Source organism: Entelurus aequoreus, linkage group LG20, assembly GCF_033978785.1.
Source record: "Entelurus aequoreus isolate RoL-2023_Sb linkage group LG20, RoL_Eaeq_v1.1, whole genome shotgun sequence".
NCBI lineage: Eukaryota > Metazoa > Chordata > Actinopteri > Syngnathiformes > Syngnathidae > Entelurus > Entelurus aequoreus.
Genome location: NC_084750.1, coordinates 805,625 through 819,514, shown reverse-complemented (window position 1 = coordinate 819,514; position 13,890 = coordinate 805,625). Strand labels below are relative to the sequence as shown.

Here is a 13,890-nt window from a genome sequence, read left to right as displayed (position 1 = left end):
CCTCACGGTGCTTTTGTTGACCAGAGAGGAAATTCTGTAGAGAAATCTCGTTCGTTGGTTAACCTTTTTGATTACCTTAGTTGCCATTTTATCACAGGAAAGGTTAGCCTCTAGAATGGAACCTAGGTAGGTGACCTCATCTTTCCTGGTGATAACAATGTCACCTACTTTTATGGTGAAGTCATTGACTTTCTTAAGTTTGATGTGGGACCCAAACAGGATGGATTCTGTTTTACCCAAGTGTATGGATAGCTTGTTGTCAGCGAGCCAGGTGCAAGTTCTACAGAGCTCAGCACTGAGGATTTTATCCACCTGTGACTTGTGTAAAAAAATTGGTGAGTTTTGAAGCATGTTAAGGGGGGCAAAGTAGTGCGCAAAGCTGCGGAAAAATAATAAAGAATAATAATAATAATAATAAAACCTTACAATTTCAATAGGCTCCTTTGTCCCTGTACAAAGGACTCCCTTGTGGGAGTCCTTTTTACAGGGTACATGCGGACCCTAATAAAACCTTACAATTTCAATAGGGTCCTTTGTCCCTGTACAAAGTACTCCCTGTGGGACCCTTTTTACAGGGTATATGCGGACCCTAATAATAACACAGACAAAGTGCAGACTAGATAAAAAATAATTAGTAAAAATGAGTAAAAACTAAACATGGGAACATGATTGTTGCTCAACTAGCCATAATTTAGTTTGTTTTTTGAAAGTGACAAGTGCATGTATACTTTTCAAAGTGTCCGGTAAAGAGTTCCATAGTTGTGGTCCTTTTATTGAAAAGGCAGTCTGGGCAAAAGATGTTCTACGGAATGGAACACAACAGTTGCCTTTTGAATAAAAGGTTAAATAGGTATTTATTTTATTATTAATATTTTTTATTTATAATCAATATTATTATAATGTATTTTTTGTTTGTTTCAAGTTTTTTTTTTGTGAAATGGGGATTTAGATTGAGAACAACTGTCTGACTCACACTCCGGACCAGCAGGTGTCGGTAATGCGCCTTTAAAGTGGATGCCAACCGCCGTAAAACACGAAGAAGAAGAAGAAGAAGAAGAAGAAGAAGAAGAGTAGTTTGGACATACCAGGGACGTAAGACGGCAGTGTGGTATTTTAATCGGCGTTAATGCCTTCATTTTCACGTTAGTAATAATGATTATATCGTGTGAAAATCTACGCTCGGTTGTCTAAGGGAACTTTGAAGCTTTCCCGGGCTAGCTTCCTTTGCTAGTTAGCTTAGCTTGCTAGCTCTGTGATGTCGACGATGAAACCGAAATGGGCGAAAATGTTCAGTTGTCTGCTTTTTTAACCAGAACAAGTCACGACACAACTTTCGGCCTCATCTGAAAAAGTAAGAAGTGCCTGGCTAGCTTTTGTGGCAATGTGCTTTAAACTGTGAAGAAGTATCCCCTCCTGTGTGCAAACCACTTCGAAGACTCCTGCTTCTCCAACCTGCGCCAATATAAATATGGATTTTCCGATGGTAATGGAGGAGACAATGAAACGGTAAGTAATATTAGTAGGTTAGAAATGTATGAATTATATCTTAACAATGTTAGCGCGATTTGTAGTGTAATTAGCGCTGTTTTGTTTGCACTCACCTTGCAGGCGTGTTGGTTTGTCTCATTCATTCATTCATTTTTTATTTATCTCCTTCATTGATGTGCATCTTTGATCAATAGACAATTAAACCTCAGCAACTAAACACACATTTACACACCAATGCCTGAGAAGGAACAGGATGAGGAAAATCTTATATTTTCCTGCCCCCTTCAACATAATACGTAGTCTTACTTAATGGATAGCATAGAAACCAAACAAATACATCCAAATATAATGAAAACAAACAAAAAACACACACAAAAACACAACAAGAGCAAAACTTCATGAAGTACAAACCGAACAAAAAAAAGTAATATACACCTCACGGAATGATACAAAACCAGGCAAAAAACAAGTTAAATAATAAATATAAAGCAAAATGTAAACATTAAGGCTGTCCATATGATCTTATTGTTCTGTCTTTATATATTTTTACAGTCTTTTATCTCATTGTAAAGAGAATTTCATAGTTTCTGCAAACTGGCTCCTCGGTGTTGATAGTATCACCTTGTTCCAAAGGTTTAAACTGAAATATTTTCCCACACTAATGCGGTTGTATTTGGTTCTGTCAGTGGCGGGCCGTACGTTTCCCACCTAGCCCTTCAGTGATGTCCCACTTCAATGGTTACCTCTCAAAATACCATAATTAATGTCACCACATGACCATTGCTGGAGAAATACTTTACAGGAACCCATTTACGCACTACTGGGCATTGAATCACCACCAACAGTGTACAAAACGGGTTATTTTCTGGCGCATTTAAAAATCACTAAACCCGTATCAGCAATTAAAACATATCTTATGTAGTACTGTCAAAATTAAAGCTGAAAAAATAAATACAATATCTGAACTCACAATTAGTAGAACCCATTCAGTGTTTCCCATAAACTGTCAAGATACCTGTGGCGGTGGGGGCGTGGCTATGGGCGTGCCTATGGGCGTGGCCCACATGACATCATCGAGTAATTTGCATAATTTACTACAATGATAGGATTTTCTCTAAAAAGGCTCAAAAAATGTATACTTACTAATTAATAATAACAGTTTTGTTTTAAACGTCCATCCATCCATTTTACAATATAATTACAACACTTTATGTACATATTTATATACAGATTTGAACAATAAGTTATTCACTGAAATATATTTATTAATTGTGGTTCTTACAAAAAATATATCTTATAAAATATAAAAGCTAAAATGTATTTAAAGCTCTGCCCCTTTAATTAGTGCATACTAAATAATTTAACTTTAGCCTACTACTACAACCATATTATTTACCAGCAACATAAAGTGAAACAGAGACAGAGGTGTCCTGCCACAGTCAGTAACAAATAAACAGAAAACAGTAGTGGTCAAATACAAATAAGGCAGCAAGAGAAGTATCCTACACTTCTCTTTTGTAAAGTAAATCTGAACAGCCTATATGGGCATCCACATCAACTATATCAACTATATGATTTGCCTGAGAAACTGGACAGGACAAAAAAAAAACAACATATTTTTTTAATTTTTTTTAAAATTTGTGGCGCACGCAATTCTTTCGTGGCGGGCCGCCACAAATAAATAAATGTGTGGGAAACACTGCCATTCGAGCTTCCGGGGTTGGCCGACATCGTCTCACAAGATGGAATTTGTCTTTAAATATCCTTCTTGAAAATGGCCTTCCAAATATATGTGTTGTCTTGTCTAATCATATAAGATGCAGACAAGGCGTGTTGGCTGAGTTCTTAAAGTTTATTCCACAGCGTGCTCATAATAAACATCCCACACACACATTTTTACAACATTAGAAACCATTAGTAAATCAGAGGCAAAGTGAGAAAACTCCTGGAAATGACTGGCTTTTAATGGCCAAAGGTATAGATGTGTGTGTGTCCAAGTTAAAGGACACGGTAGCTGTCTTCTTTTAATAGATGTATTACAATATTTAGCAAGCTAGGTAATGTTTGCTGTCATCTGGAACAACATGGCACACAAACTATCTGAAATGCAGCCAATATTACATACAGATAATGTGTCATGCAAATTAAATACACAGAGGACATAAGTAAAGGAAATTGAATGAGCTCAAATATACCTACAAATGAGGCATAATGATGCAATATGTACATACAGCTAGCCTAAATAGCATGTTAGCATCGATTAGCTTGCAGTCACGCACTGACCAAATATGCCTGATTACCACTCCAACAAGTCAATTACATCAACAAAGCTCACCTTTGTGCATTGACACACAGCATAAAACGTTTGGTGGACAAAATGAGACAAAGGAGTGGCATAAAACACGTCTTTCTGTGGCAGCGTCGGAGACAGTTGTACATGTAAACAAATTGTTGAGTCACAGTACACACAACGGTGAGTTCAAGGACCGCTGAAATTAGTAGGACAAAATGGCGCTCACCAAATACTCTCATCAGTGAAGCATGTTTAATATAAACAGTGGGATTTCTAACAATTAAGAAAGTGTGTGTCGTTTTTGTCCTCCTTCACAAACCACAAACTTAGCGTCTTCAATTTAATTTATTGTTGGCTAATTGACTTATTGAATAACGGCATAGGCCTAATGTGCATTTACACCTTTCTGCTCAGTGATTAGCTACAAAATGTCAGCGTTCCGTTCTATTTGCCATTGATTTAGTTAGCTAACAGTTGCAGTAATGCTTGTGTGTGAATGATATTGGAGTGCAGTATTGCTCACAAAGTGCATTGTTGAATGTGTTTCCACAGAGAGATACAACCAGCCAGCAGACTTTTACTGACACAGGCTGCCAGACACAATCACCAAAGACCTGCTCAGTTGGGACACAGCTTGCCATAAAGACTCTCCAAGCGCATGTCAGAAGTAAAGGTTTGTAAAGTACTGTAACTACTAGTAATACAAGTAGGCAACACATGAAGAACTAACCCACATGAAGTGCACATAACATCCGTTTTTAAATCCTTTCCTTCTTCAACATCTCTCGCTGCTCAAAAGAAACTCCAATATTTACTCTAGTTTGAGTCAGTCATCTTTATTGTCCATTTTCAACATGTGCTGGACATGCAGGGAAATAAAAATGTTCCTCTCTGAACCATGGTGTAAGCTAACTGTAAAACAGATGTTTTAAAGTTATATTAAAAATATAAAGGATAAAATAAAGTTAAAATACAGATATACACAATATACAAAATGTGCATTTTGAAGGAGTATGTGTATTTTGAAAAAAGAAAAGCAGCCACAAATACACAAAGATGTGCATTTAAAAAAACAAAACAAATGTGCATGAATTTGGATTTAGCAAAATAAAAATAAGGCAAATTCAATTTATCAAAACTAAATATGACACATTCAGTTGGGGGCATAGAGAGACACACAAGTGTAGTTTAAAAACAATCTATGTTCACATAAAAACATTCACTGGTATCATTCACATTGTGTCCAAGCAGAAAAGCTGACTTGGTGTCATCATAACGCATCTTTTATCAATATAGTGATATATTACATGTACCATCTGTACTTTGTATTCAACATCAATATGGTGATATATTACATGTACAATAATGTGTACTTTATATTTAACATCAATAAAATGGCATATTACATGTACTATCATGTGTACATTATATTTATCATCAATATAATTACATATTACATGTACTATCATGCTGTATAAAACCGCTAAAAGAATGTGTGTTAATGGAGTCGGGTTGCTTTCGTATATTTTGGTCCGTGTCGGGCGCTCCGTTGACGTTCGGGAACACTCCAAAGTGAAATACAGAGAGACTGCGCGCTATAAAACGACAAAAAATAAACGGCAGCTGCACTGTTGCTAAAAAAATCTAGGTACTTGCGTTTTTAATGTGTTAATAAAGAGTGCAGACTTGGTAAATATCATGTTTTGATTTTGTTTTGACATAACACATACGTCAGACCCGCCCGACGTTTCCAAATAATTGTTTGGGCCCTCTAACATTGAAACTGTTGCCGCCATTATTATGTGCAATGCTGTTTTCAAATGACCGTAAGTCTTGAACTATACAAAGTATTTCAATGGTTGGAATTTGCGCTTTTGAGTGATATACGAGGTATTGCGGTAATCTATGTCACAGCGGCTCCAGGCAGAAGATATAGTATAGTATTATGTATTTGTATATGTATGTATATATGTATCTAGTCTGACATAGGTGATTCGTGGAACTGCTTGCTCTAACAAGCTCACAATTAAAAAAAAAAAAAATTTGTGGAAGAAAGATATTGATCCCCCATACGAGAGAGAGTGAAACACTAGCCACGTGTACATAGGCAACGTTTATTTAATCTGATCATAATTAGGATTAGAATGTCTACATGGACCTTGAAAAACATTATCCGATGATGACGTGCCTTTTAATGCATCACACCTTAAATTAGAATACTTAAACATGCGCAGCACATACTGTACACGGAATGGCGTCGATTGGGCTGTGGCGCCATCCTTTGGACGAGTTTGCACACTGCAGGTGCGGCTGAAGAAGAAGCATACTTCTGCTGTAAACAAACATTTCTGCTTGTCCGACATTATCACAGTATTTATTTTGTTTTCCTTCTGTTCACTACTTTTGTTTTACCTCTCTTTTTGAAATGAAGCTGTTTTGTGCCCTCCATGTTGTGTTATGTAAAAGTTGCTGCGCGTCTCTTGTTACAAAATTCTGTGTATGTGTCTGAGGCAAGCAGTCTCACTTGGAGTAGCTGTAATGTAGTGAATAAAAGAGCTGGTTAAGACGACAACTGGATCCCTTCTTTATTTGTTACATCGACACATGACAATCCGGAACATACTTTTGGTTTTGCTAGTCTCGTTTTAGATCAACAAACTCAACAGTTTATAACGCTACTTCTGCACATGTTGAATGTGGAGAGACAGCAGCAAGACAATCGCTTCATTCCAAGACTATTAAATGTAGTCCCCGCTCCACCACCAATGTAATTCTGACTTCAAAGACATGCGCACTAAGGATCATTTCAACCTGAACTTCGGAAGATGTGTTTTCATGCGCTACAATCCGAATGACTATCCGCATAAACCACCCGTCTCGATTGGAAAAAAATGTTGATCCGAACGTGTGTGATTGGGTCAGAATATTCTGAATGGCCTGTTTACATGAAGCATTTTTATTTTGGTTAGACTTTTAATCCGATTGTGTCCATGTCCACATAGCTCGTGTCTCGATTGGTTGCAGCAATACATAATTTTTAGAATTAGTTGTGATAAGAAAAATAAGTCAAAGGACCCCTGCTTTCAGAATTAATTTTGCACTTTGCAGAAACTGACCAACTATGGTGGCAAAGGTTGATAATCATAGAAACAGCATTGCGAGGGAAGCAAACATGCAGAGAAGAAAAGATTGAGAAAACAAAACCAGAAACTGCCTGCTGAGTCATTTTCATAAGTTACTACCATTAGTCAAACGTATGTCACTATTACAAACATATGCTAGCCAGGATTCTGGATTTTGAAAAGTAGGTGTCTGTAAATGTTTATGTAAATTATCAAAAAACTTTCCGTTCTCAAAGTACCCAATGAACAGACAAGAGATTGTCTTTGTTGAACCAGGCCAAAGGCTTGGAAAATTCCGCTTTGTACAATGGGAGGAGACGGGGGTTATCTATTGTGATCCAAGACTTGCCCAAGCTCAATCCAGGACCAGCCCAAGCCTGAGGCATCTTTATCTTTTGTATTAATGTGACCGAAAACAATGGCTGTTTACATACCCCCCCCCCCCCCCCCCCATTCCTTTAGAAACAGATGTTGTTATGTAAACAGTAAGGGTGTAACGGTACACAAAAAATTTGGTTCGAGGTCACGGTTTGGTTTATTTTCGGTACAGTAAAAAAAATATATGTATATAAATTTTTTGGTTATTTATTTACCAAATTTGTAAACAATGGCTTTATCCTTTTTACATTGCTTTAAAATAGCTCTGGATGAGATAGATGTGAGCCACCACTAGGCTGAATCAGTGCAACAGCAGGCAGTCATGAATGCTAAGCATAACAATAACATACATATAACACACAGGGTCGACTGCCAGGGTTAATGTGGTCAACATATATAAAATGAAAAACTAAATAAGGTAAGGCTCAGAATGGTTTCTTAACAAAACTTCCTACATATAAAGTGCAACATTAAACTGCCTCAAGTTGTTGCTTAAATTAAATAAAATGACAAAACTTTTTCTTATACATATAAAAAGTGCAACATTAAACAGTTTCAAGTCAACTCAGCCTCAGATTAACTTTTTTCCCCCCCAGCCTTTAACTCTGGTGACTTTCATTCAATCTTCATGTTTTTTGCCAGAAAAATCAGTTTATCCACATTGTCTGCAGAAAGAGCAGACCTGCTTGCAGTTACAATGTCGACAGCTGTGGAAAATACCCTTTCGCTGGGCACGGGGCTAGCAGGTGTGGCGAGGTAGTGCCTGGCTAACTTGGCAGTAAGAGGATATGTGGGCTCATTGTTCTTCCACCATAGAAGTGGGTCAAAATCTAGTTTTTTATGCAATATGGTCTTAAATTCTGCTTAATTCCTCTTCGGGGTAGTGGACGACTGAGTAGCGCTTTATAGCAGCAGGCCGGCCTCCAGGGCCCCGCAAAAATCCTCCCCCCCCCTCTGTTGCGAGTTGTTGTGATTATATGTATCATGTTTATGTGTGCTATGCTATGTGAGGTTTTTTCCTTGGACTCAGTCTGGACCCCTCCCGAGGTTCCAGCCTTAGACTGATATTTTTTGTACTCTTCCCCCCTTTCCAAATATCACCTTTTTCCCACCTTTTTTAAGGAGCGCTGTAAGTGGCGATCCGTTGGCGGTCCCGTCTTGTCCCCCTGTAACGTATGTCTGCTCTTAGTGGGACTGTGCCGAAAATGAAATGTCAGTTCTTATGTCTTGTACATGTTAAAGAATGGACAATAATAAAGCATCTTGAATCTTGATCTTAAATCTGCTGCTATAATTACACCAACGGCATTTGTTATTGCTTTAGCCCTGTCTGACTCGCCGAGGAGAGGCTGCTTGAATGCGGTGTATGCACGACGCACGTATTTATCTTCGTTGAAGCGACGCGAACAATGTCGGCAAACCGCTTTAGTTTTGTCCACCTCTCGTCCTCCATTGTTGTATCGCACCGCACAGCCAAAGTGTTCCCAAACGGGAGATCTTAACAAGGCAGGATGGTCTTCCAGCTCTGGCTTTTGCATGTTGTCCTAGCCCGGTCGCTGCTAGCATGCCGTGTGTTGTGCCTCGGTGTGCATTGTTTACACAATGTGCGGTACGTTACTTAATATGTCCGTGTGGAAACTTGTTCGGTACACCTCCGAACCGAACCGAAACCCCCGTACCGAAATGGTTCAATACAAATACATGTACCGTTACACCCTTAGTAAACAGGGAATATCCAATTAAAGAGGAGACGTGAACCTTTTTCCGTTAGGGCGTGATGAGACAGTACAAGGGTACAGGTGTACGCGTCTCTCCTCAAATTGAGGAAAATTTAATTCTGTCTCTGTTTATTTCCTTGCTTCTTGTCTTGTTTAATAGATGTCATCGATGTTTGAACCTGACAGTAGGTTTACATTTTTCCCAAAGGTATACATTTTTTACATTCTCCCAAGGTATGGAAAGGTATAAGCACAACTGTATATATATAAAAAAAAAAAATACTTTAATAAAGTGATCACTGCAAACTCGTGCATTCTTTGGCTCTGCCTTCTTCGACTGGAGTGCGTGCCGCTTTTCTCGTCTTTTCGTCAAATATTGCACTCTTTCACCCTTCTTGGTTACCTCTCAAGGAACTCTGAAGAAATGTTTATCTCTTTTGTGTTTTGAACGGATCCAACAGCCTAAAACAACACAAGCATAAGGCATTTTTCTCCAAGAAAGGCAAAATACAGCCAATGACAGGAGGCTCGCTGGCCCAACACTACGAGGCTTGCATAGTTAACGAGCCGGATGTGACGTCAAGGAAATAACACCTTGCTTCTGTTATTCCCTCATGTATAGTATGGTTATGACATCTTCAATATCAATGCGGTGACTGATGAGATCATTTAGAGACATTATCACAACCTACGCTGGTGCAGGGCAAACTGAGCAAATCTGACTGTTCTAAAACATGTGTTTGTCTTCTTGTGGCCTGCAGACGTCTGTGAAGAACATCTTCTACCTGAGCAACAGGAGTGGAGCTTTAGGATGGAGCAGGAAGAGCCACAACCATACCACTTCAAAGAGGAAGACCAGGCCCCGCAGACCCCTCACCTTAAAAAGGAAGCGGGGGACCCATTGAACCTCTACTTTAAAGAGGAAGATGAGGCACACGGCATCAGTCAGGAGGGAGAGCATCTTGAAGGACTGGAGGAGGTTGCTGTCACCAAGATGCCATTGACTGGTGTGATTGTGAAGAGTGAAGATGATGAGGTCAAAGGTGAAAGTGAGGACAAGAGAGAGGTGGAGTCTCCAAGCAGCAGCTCAACTCAACACATGACAACAGAAGCTGATGGAGACCACTGTGGAGGATCACAAGCAGACAAGCTCTTAGCTCCACTATCAGATAGTGACGACACAACGTCACACTCTCCTGACACTGATGATGACGACTCTAAAGCTGATAAGACATGTCACACTGACAACACACGCTTTAAATGTTCTCACTGTGACAAAACTTATGATTACCGTTGTCATCTGAAAAAACACATGAGAACACACACTGGAGAAAAACCTTTTTCCTGCTCAATCTGCGGTAAAAATTTTACTCACAGCCATCATTTGAAAATACACCAGAGAATACACACTGGAGAAAAACCTTTTTCCTGCTCCGAATGCGGTAAAAGTTTTGCACGAAAAAGTTGTATGAAACAACACATGAGAATACACACTGGAGAAAAACCTTTTTCCTGCTCAGAATGCGGTAAAGGTTTCGCACTACAAAGTGGTTTGAAACAACACATGCAAACGCACAATGGAGAAAAAACATTTTCTTGTTCATTCTGCGGTAAAGATTTTTTGCGACGACAGTATTTTAAAATACACATGAAAATACACGCTGGAGAAAAATCATTTACCTGTTCAATCTGCGGTAAAACGTTTGTAGAAAGACAGAATTTAAAAGTACACATGAGAACACACACAGGTGAGAAAGTGTTGAGTTGCAGTGTGTGTGATGAAAGATTCTCTTATAAGTACCAGTGTAAGAAACACAAGTGTGCTGGTGAGAACAGCAGCAGCAAATGAAGCTGCAGGGTTTTAAATCAACTGCCAGAACTTTTATAACTTTTACATTCTAGCAACATCAGCACATATAACATGTGTGACATTATTGTTGTGTGTAACACAATCTTGTAAATATGCTTCTTACATGTTTAGATGCATTAAGTATAGTGCTTTTTCAGTCAAGTACATGCATTAATATACAACACAGTGTTTCCCATAAACTGCAAAGATACCTGTGGCGGTGGGGGCGTGGCTATGGGCATGGTCGCATGACATAATCGAGTAATTTGCATAATTTACTACAATGATATGATTTTCTCTAAAAAGGCTCAAAAAATGTATACTTACTAATTAATAATAACAGTTTTGTTTTAAACGTCCATCCATCCATCCATTTTACAATATAATTACAACACTTTATGTACATATTTATATACAGATTTGAACAATAAGTTATTCACTGAAATATATTTATTAATTGTGGTTCTTACAAAAAATATATCTTATAAAATATAAAAGCTAAAATGTCTCTTAAAGCTCTGCCCCTTTAATTAGTGCATACTAAATAATTTAACTTTAGCCTACTACTACAACCATATTATTTACCAGCAACATAAAGTGAAACAGAGGCAGAGGTGTCCTGCCACAGTCAGTAACAAATAAACAGAAAACAGTAGTGGTCAAATACAAATAAGGCAACAAGCGAAGTATCCTACACTTCTCTTTTGTAAAGTAAATCTGAACAGCCTATATGGGCATCTACATCAACTATATGATTTGCCTGAGAAGCTGGACAGGACAAAAAATATATATATTTTTTAATTTGTGGCGGACATAATTCTTTCGTGGCGGGCCGCCACAAATAAATGAATGTGTGGGAAACACTGCAACATTGTGGACTTTTATTTAAAAATTACCACAATTTTGACTGAAAAGGTGAGAGTAAACAGTACAAAATATGCATGTTACATACAATAAACATTTAATGTGTAAGAGCAGGACAGAACATTAAAGCTTTTTGTTGGCAGCACAACTACAGAGGGTTGAAACAACTTGCTCATTCATTTAATATGTCTGTAACATTACCTTTGACAGGCGTTAGGTGTCATCTGGCCGCGCTACACTCAGGACAAGTCGCCACTTCTTAAAAAAATAAAAAAAACAAGTCTGTAGTTTATTGTAAAGCAACGGTGTGACTTTTTGTTTCACACAAATCACTGTCGTACTGTGCTCCAGTGTGCACCCATTCGGCGGCTGCATTGACTTGTATTATGATGCATTTAAGTTCTAATAATGACCTTCGTCAGATTACTAAGGCCGGTTATGTCATCATGATGTGTTCAATGTGGTCATAGTGGGACATTTGAATGATTGAAACACAAAAAGTAAATTACTCAAATATTTGTTGTTTGTTTTTATAGCAGTATAAATAAGAGACCGTAATAGCTGACAACAACAAAGTAAAAAAGACTTTAAAATTTGGGATAGTTTTACCTGTGACTGTTGCAGGTGCAGAAAGGGTGTTTAGCAGACTGAAACTAAGAAATATCTCAGATTAACAACAAGCCAAGAGGCTAAATAGCCTTGCAAGACATACAATTGCGAGTCAGCTAAACCGACAATTGGACTTTCAATTCAATTTATTGTCATTGTCACCAAGAGCAACGGAATTAAGTTAAGAGCATTAACACTTCATACATTGATGTAAAGTGCCGCATGTTCCTGAACCCCAAAATCCCCATAAATAACCGAGTGTAAACATTTAACAGATTAACAATGGAGCATTACATGGAGATGGTGACGAGAGTGCAGCAATGCAAAGTTCAGAGCTATTCTTGGTGAATGTGGTTGTTGTCCATGAGTGGGGGTCAAGTGGGAAAAGGGAGACCTCATCAGCAAATTTGCTAAAAAAAAAAAAAAAAAAAAAGGCAGACGTTGGGCTTTCTGATGAGACCTTTAGTGAACAAACAAGCCAAATTAAACTTTAATTGAGATTATTTTAGCTTTTTCTTGTTTTTCATATTTCTTTTATAACAACATATTGCCTGTGCTCTTTGTTTTACTTGCACATTTAACTTAAATGCAACATATTTACCTGTGGACTACTTTGAGAAAAACAAATCAGTGCTTGATTGTTAAATACAATAAACTACCCACAATACCTATTTGTTGAGTGGCTCATTGAAAATGTATTTGCATTCAGAGGTGTAATAACACGTGAAATGAGGATAAGACAACAAATAATAAATGGGTTGTACTTGTATAGCGCTTTTCTACCTTCAAGGTACTCAAAGCGCTTTGACAGTATTTCCACATTTACCCATTCACACACTGATGGTGGGAGCTGCCATGCAAGGCGCTAACCAGCAGCCATCAGAGGCAAAGGGTGAAGTGTCTTGCCCAAGGACACAACGGACATGACTAGGAAGGTAGAAGGTGGGAATTGAACCCCAGTACCCAGTAACCAGCAACACTCCGATTGCTGGCACAGCCACTCTACCAACTTCACTCCGACTCTGACAAAAAAAAGTGCAATTCCCCTTTAAGGTTAGACATAAGGCTTAGTTGTGATAGGACGACATGTATACAAAAAAATGTTACTCACTTTACATCAGAGGTTCATAAAGTTGTAATTTGTCTTTTAGGAATATTTTAATCACTGCTGGCTTGTCCGTACAGGGGCTTTGCTAATTTTCCAAGCCCTATTTTTTTACTCACTGGCCTGAGTCTCAAGTGATTTTAGTGTCAGAAACAAAATAAAGTATTTTCCATGTTTTTATTGGTTGTTTAGCTACACACTTTTAACACAACGCACATGAGAAAACAAATAATTTCAGTGTGTTTGTAATTATTTACTTATTTACCCAACAGTCTTAACCACTATGCTATCATGAGTCTTGCTGAGTTGGGATTCTGGGGAGCCCACAGAATCTTGTTGATTCATGATTTTTGTTAATTTACAAATGCAATCAGTGATATATGATAGAGGTAAAACAAAATCCTCAACTTTAAAAGTCAAGGATTTAAACTCAGTACTACGGACTCAGAGACAGCAGTCTTAAC

At 38.1% G+C, this 13,890-nt stretch overlaps 1 protein-coding gene across 2 annotated transcripts; it reads left to right on the top strand.

Annotated features, from left to right (window-relative positions):
* The first annotated feature begins 1,047 nt into the window (after window positions 1-1,047).
* On the top strand, window positions 1,048-12,978 carry LOC133635790 (gastrula zinc finger protein XlCGF8.2DB-like). 2 transcript variants are annotated; one of them, XM_062029075.1, is made up of 4 exons: window positions 1,048-1,092; window positions 1,314-1,506; window positions 4,334-4,454; window positions 9,761-12,978. In XM_062029075.1, exon 4 carries the CDS (start codon window positions 9,811-9,813, stop codon window positions 10,846-10,848), a length of 1,038 nt encoding a protein of 345 aa, XP_061885059.1. In that variant the 5' UTR covers window positions 1,048-1,092; window positions 1,314-1,506; window positions 4,334-4,454; window positions 9,761-9,810; the 3' UTR covers window positions 10,849-12,978. The 2 variants fall into 2 exon arrangements, with proteins under 2 accessions (XP_061885059.1, XP_061885058.1); XM_062029074.1 differs by having other exon boundaries at window positions 1,051-1,506.
* Window positions 12,979-13,890: the final 912 nt, after the last annotated feature.

What these genes read in the sequence shown, in the direction of transcription:
- LOC133635790 (XM_062029075.1), top strand. Translation starts at nt 9,811, where the DNA reads ATGGAGCAGGAAGAGCCACAACCATACCACTTCAAAGAGGAAGACCAG.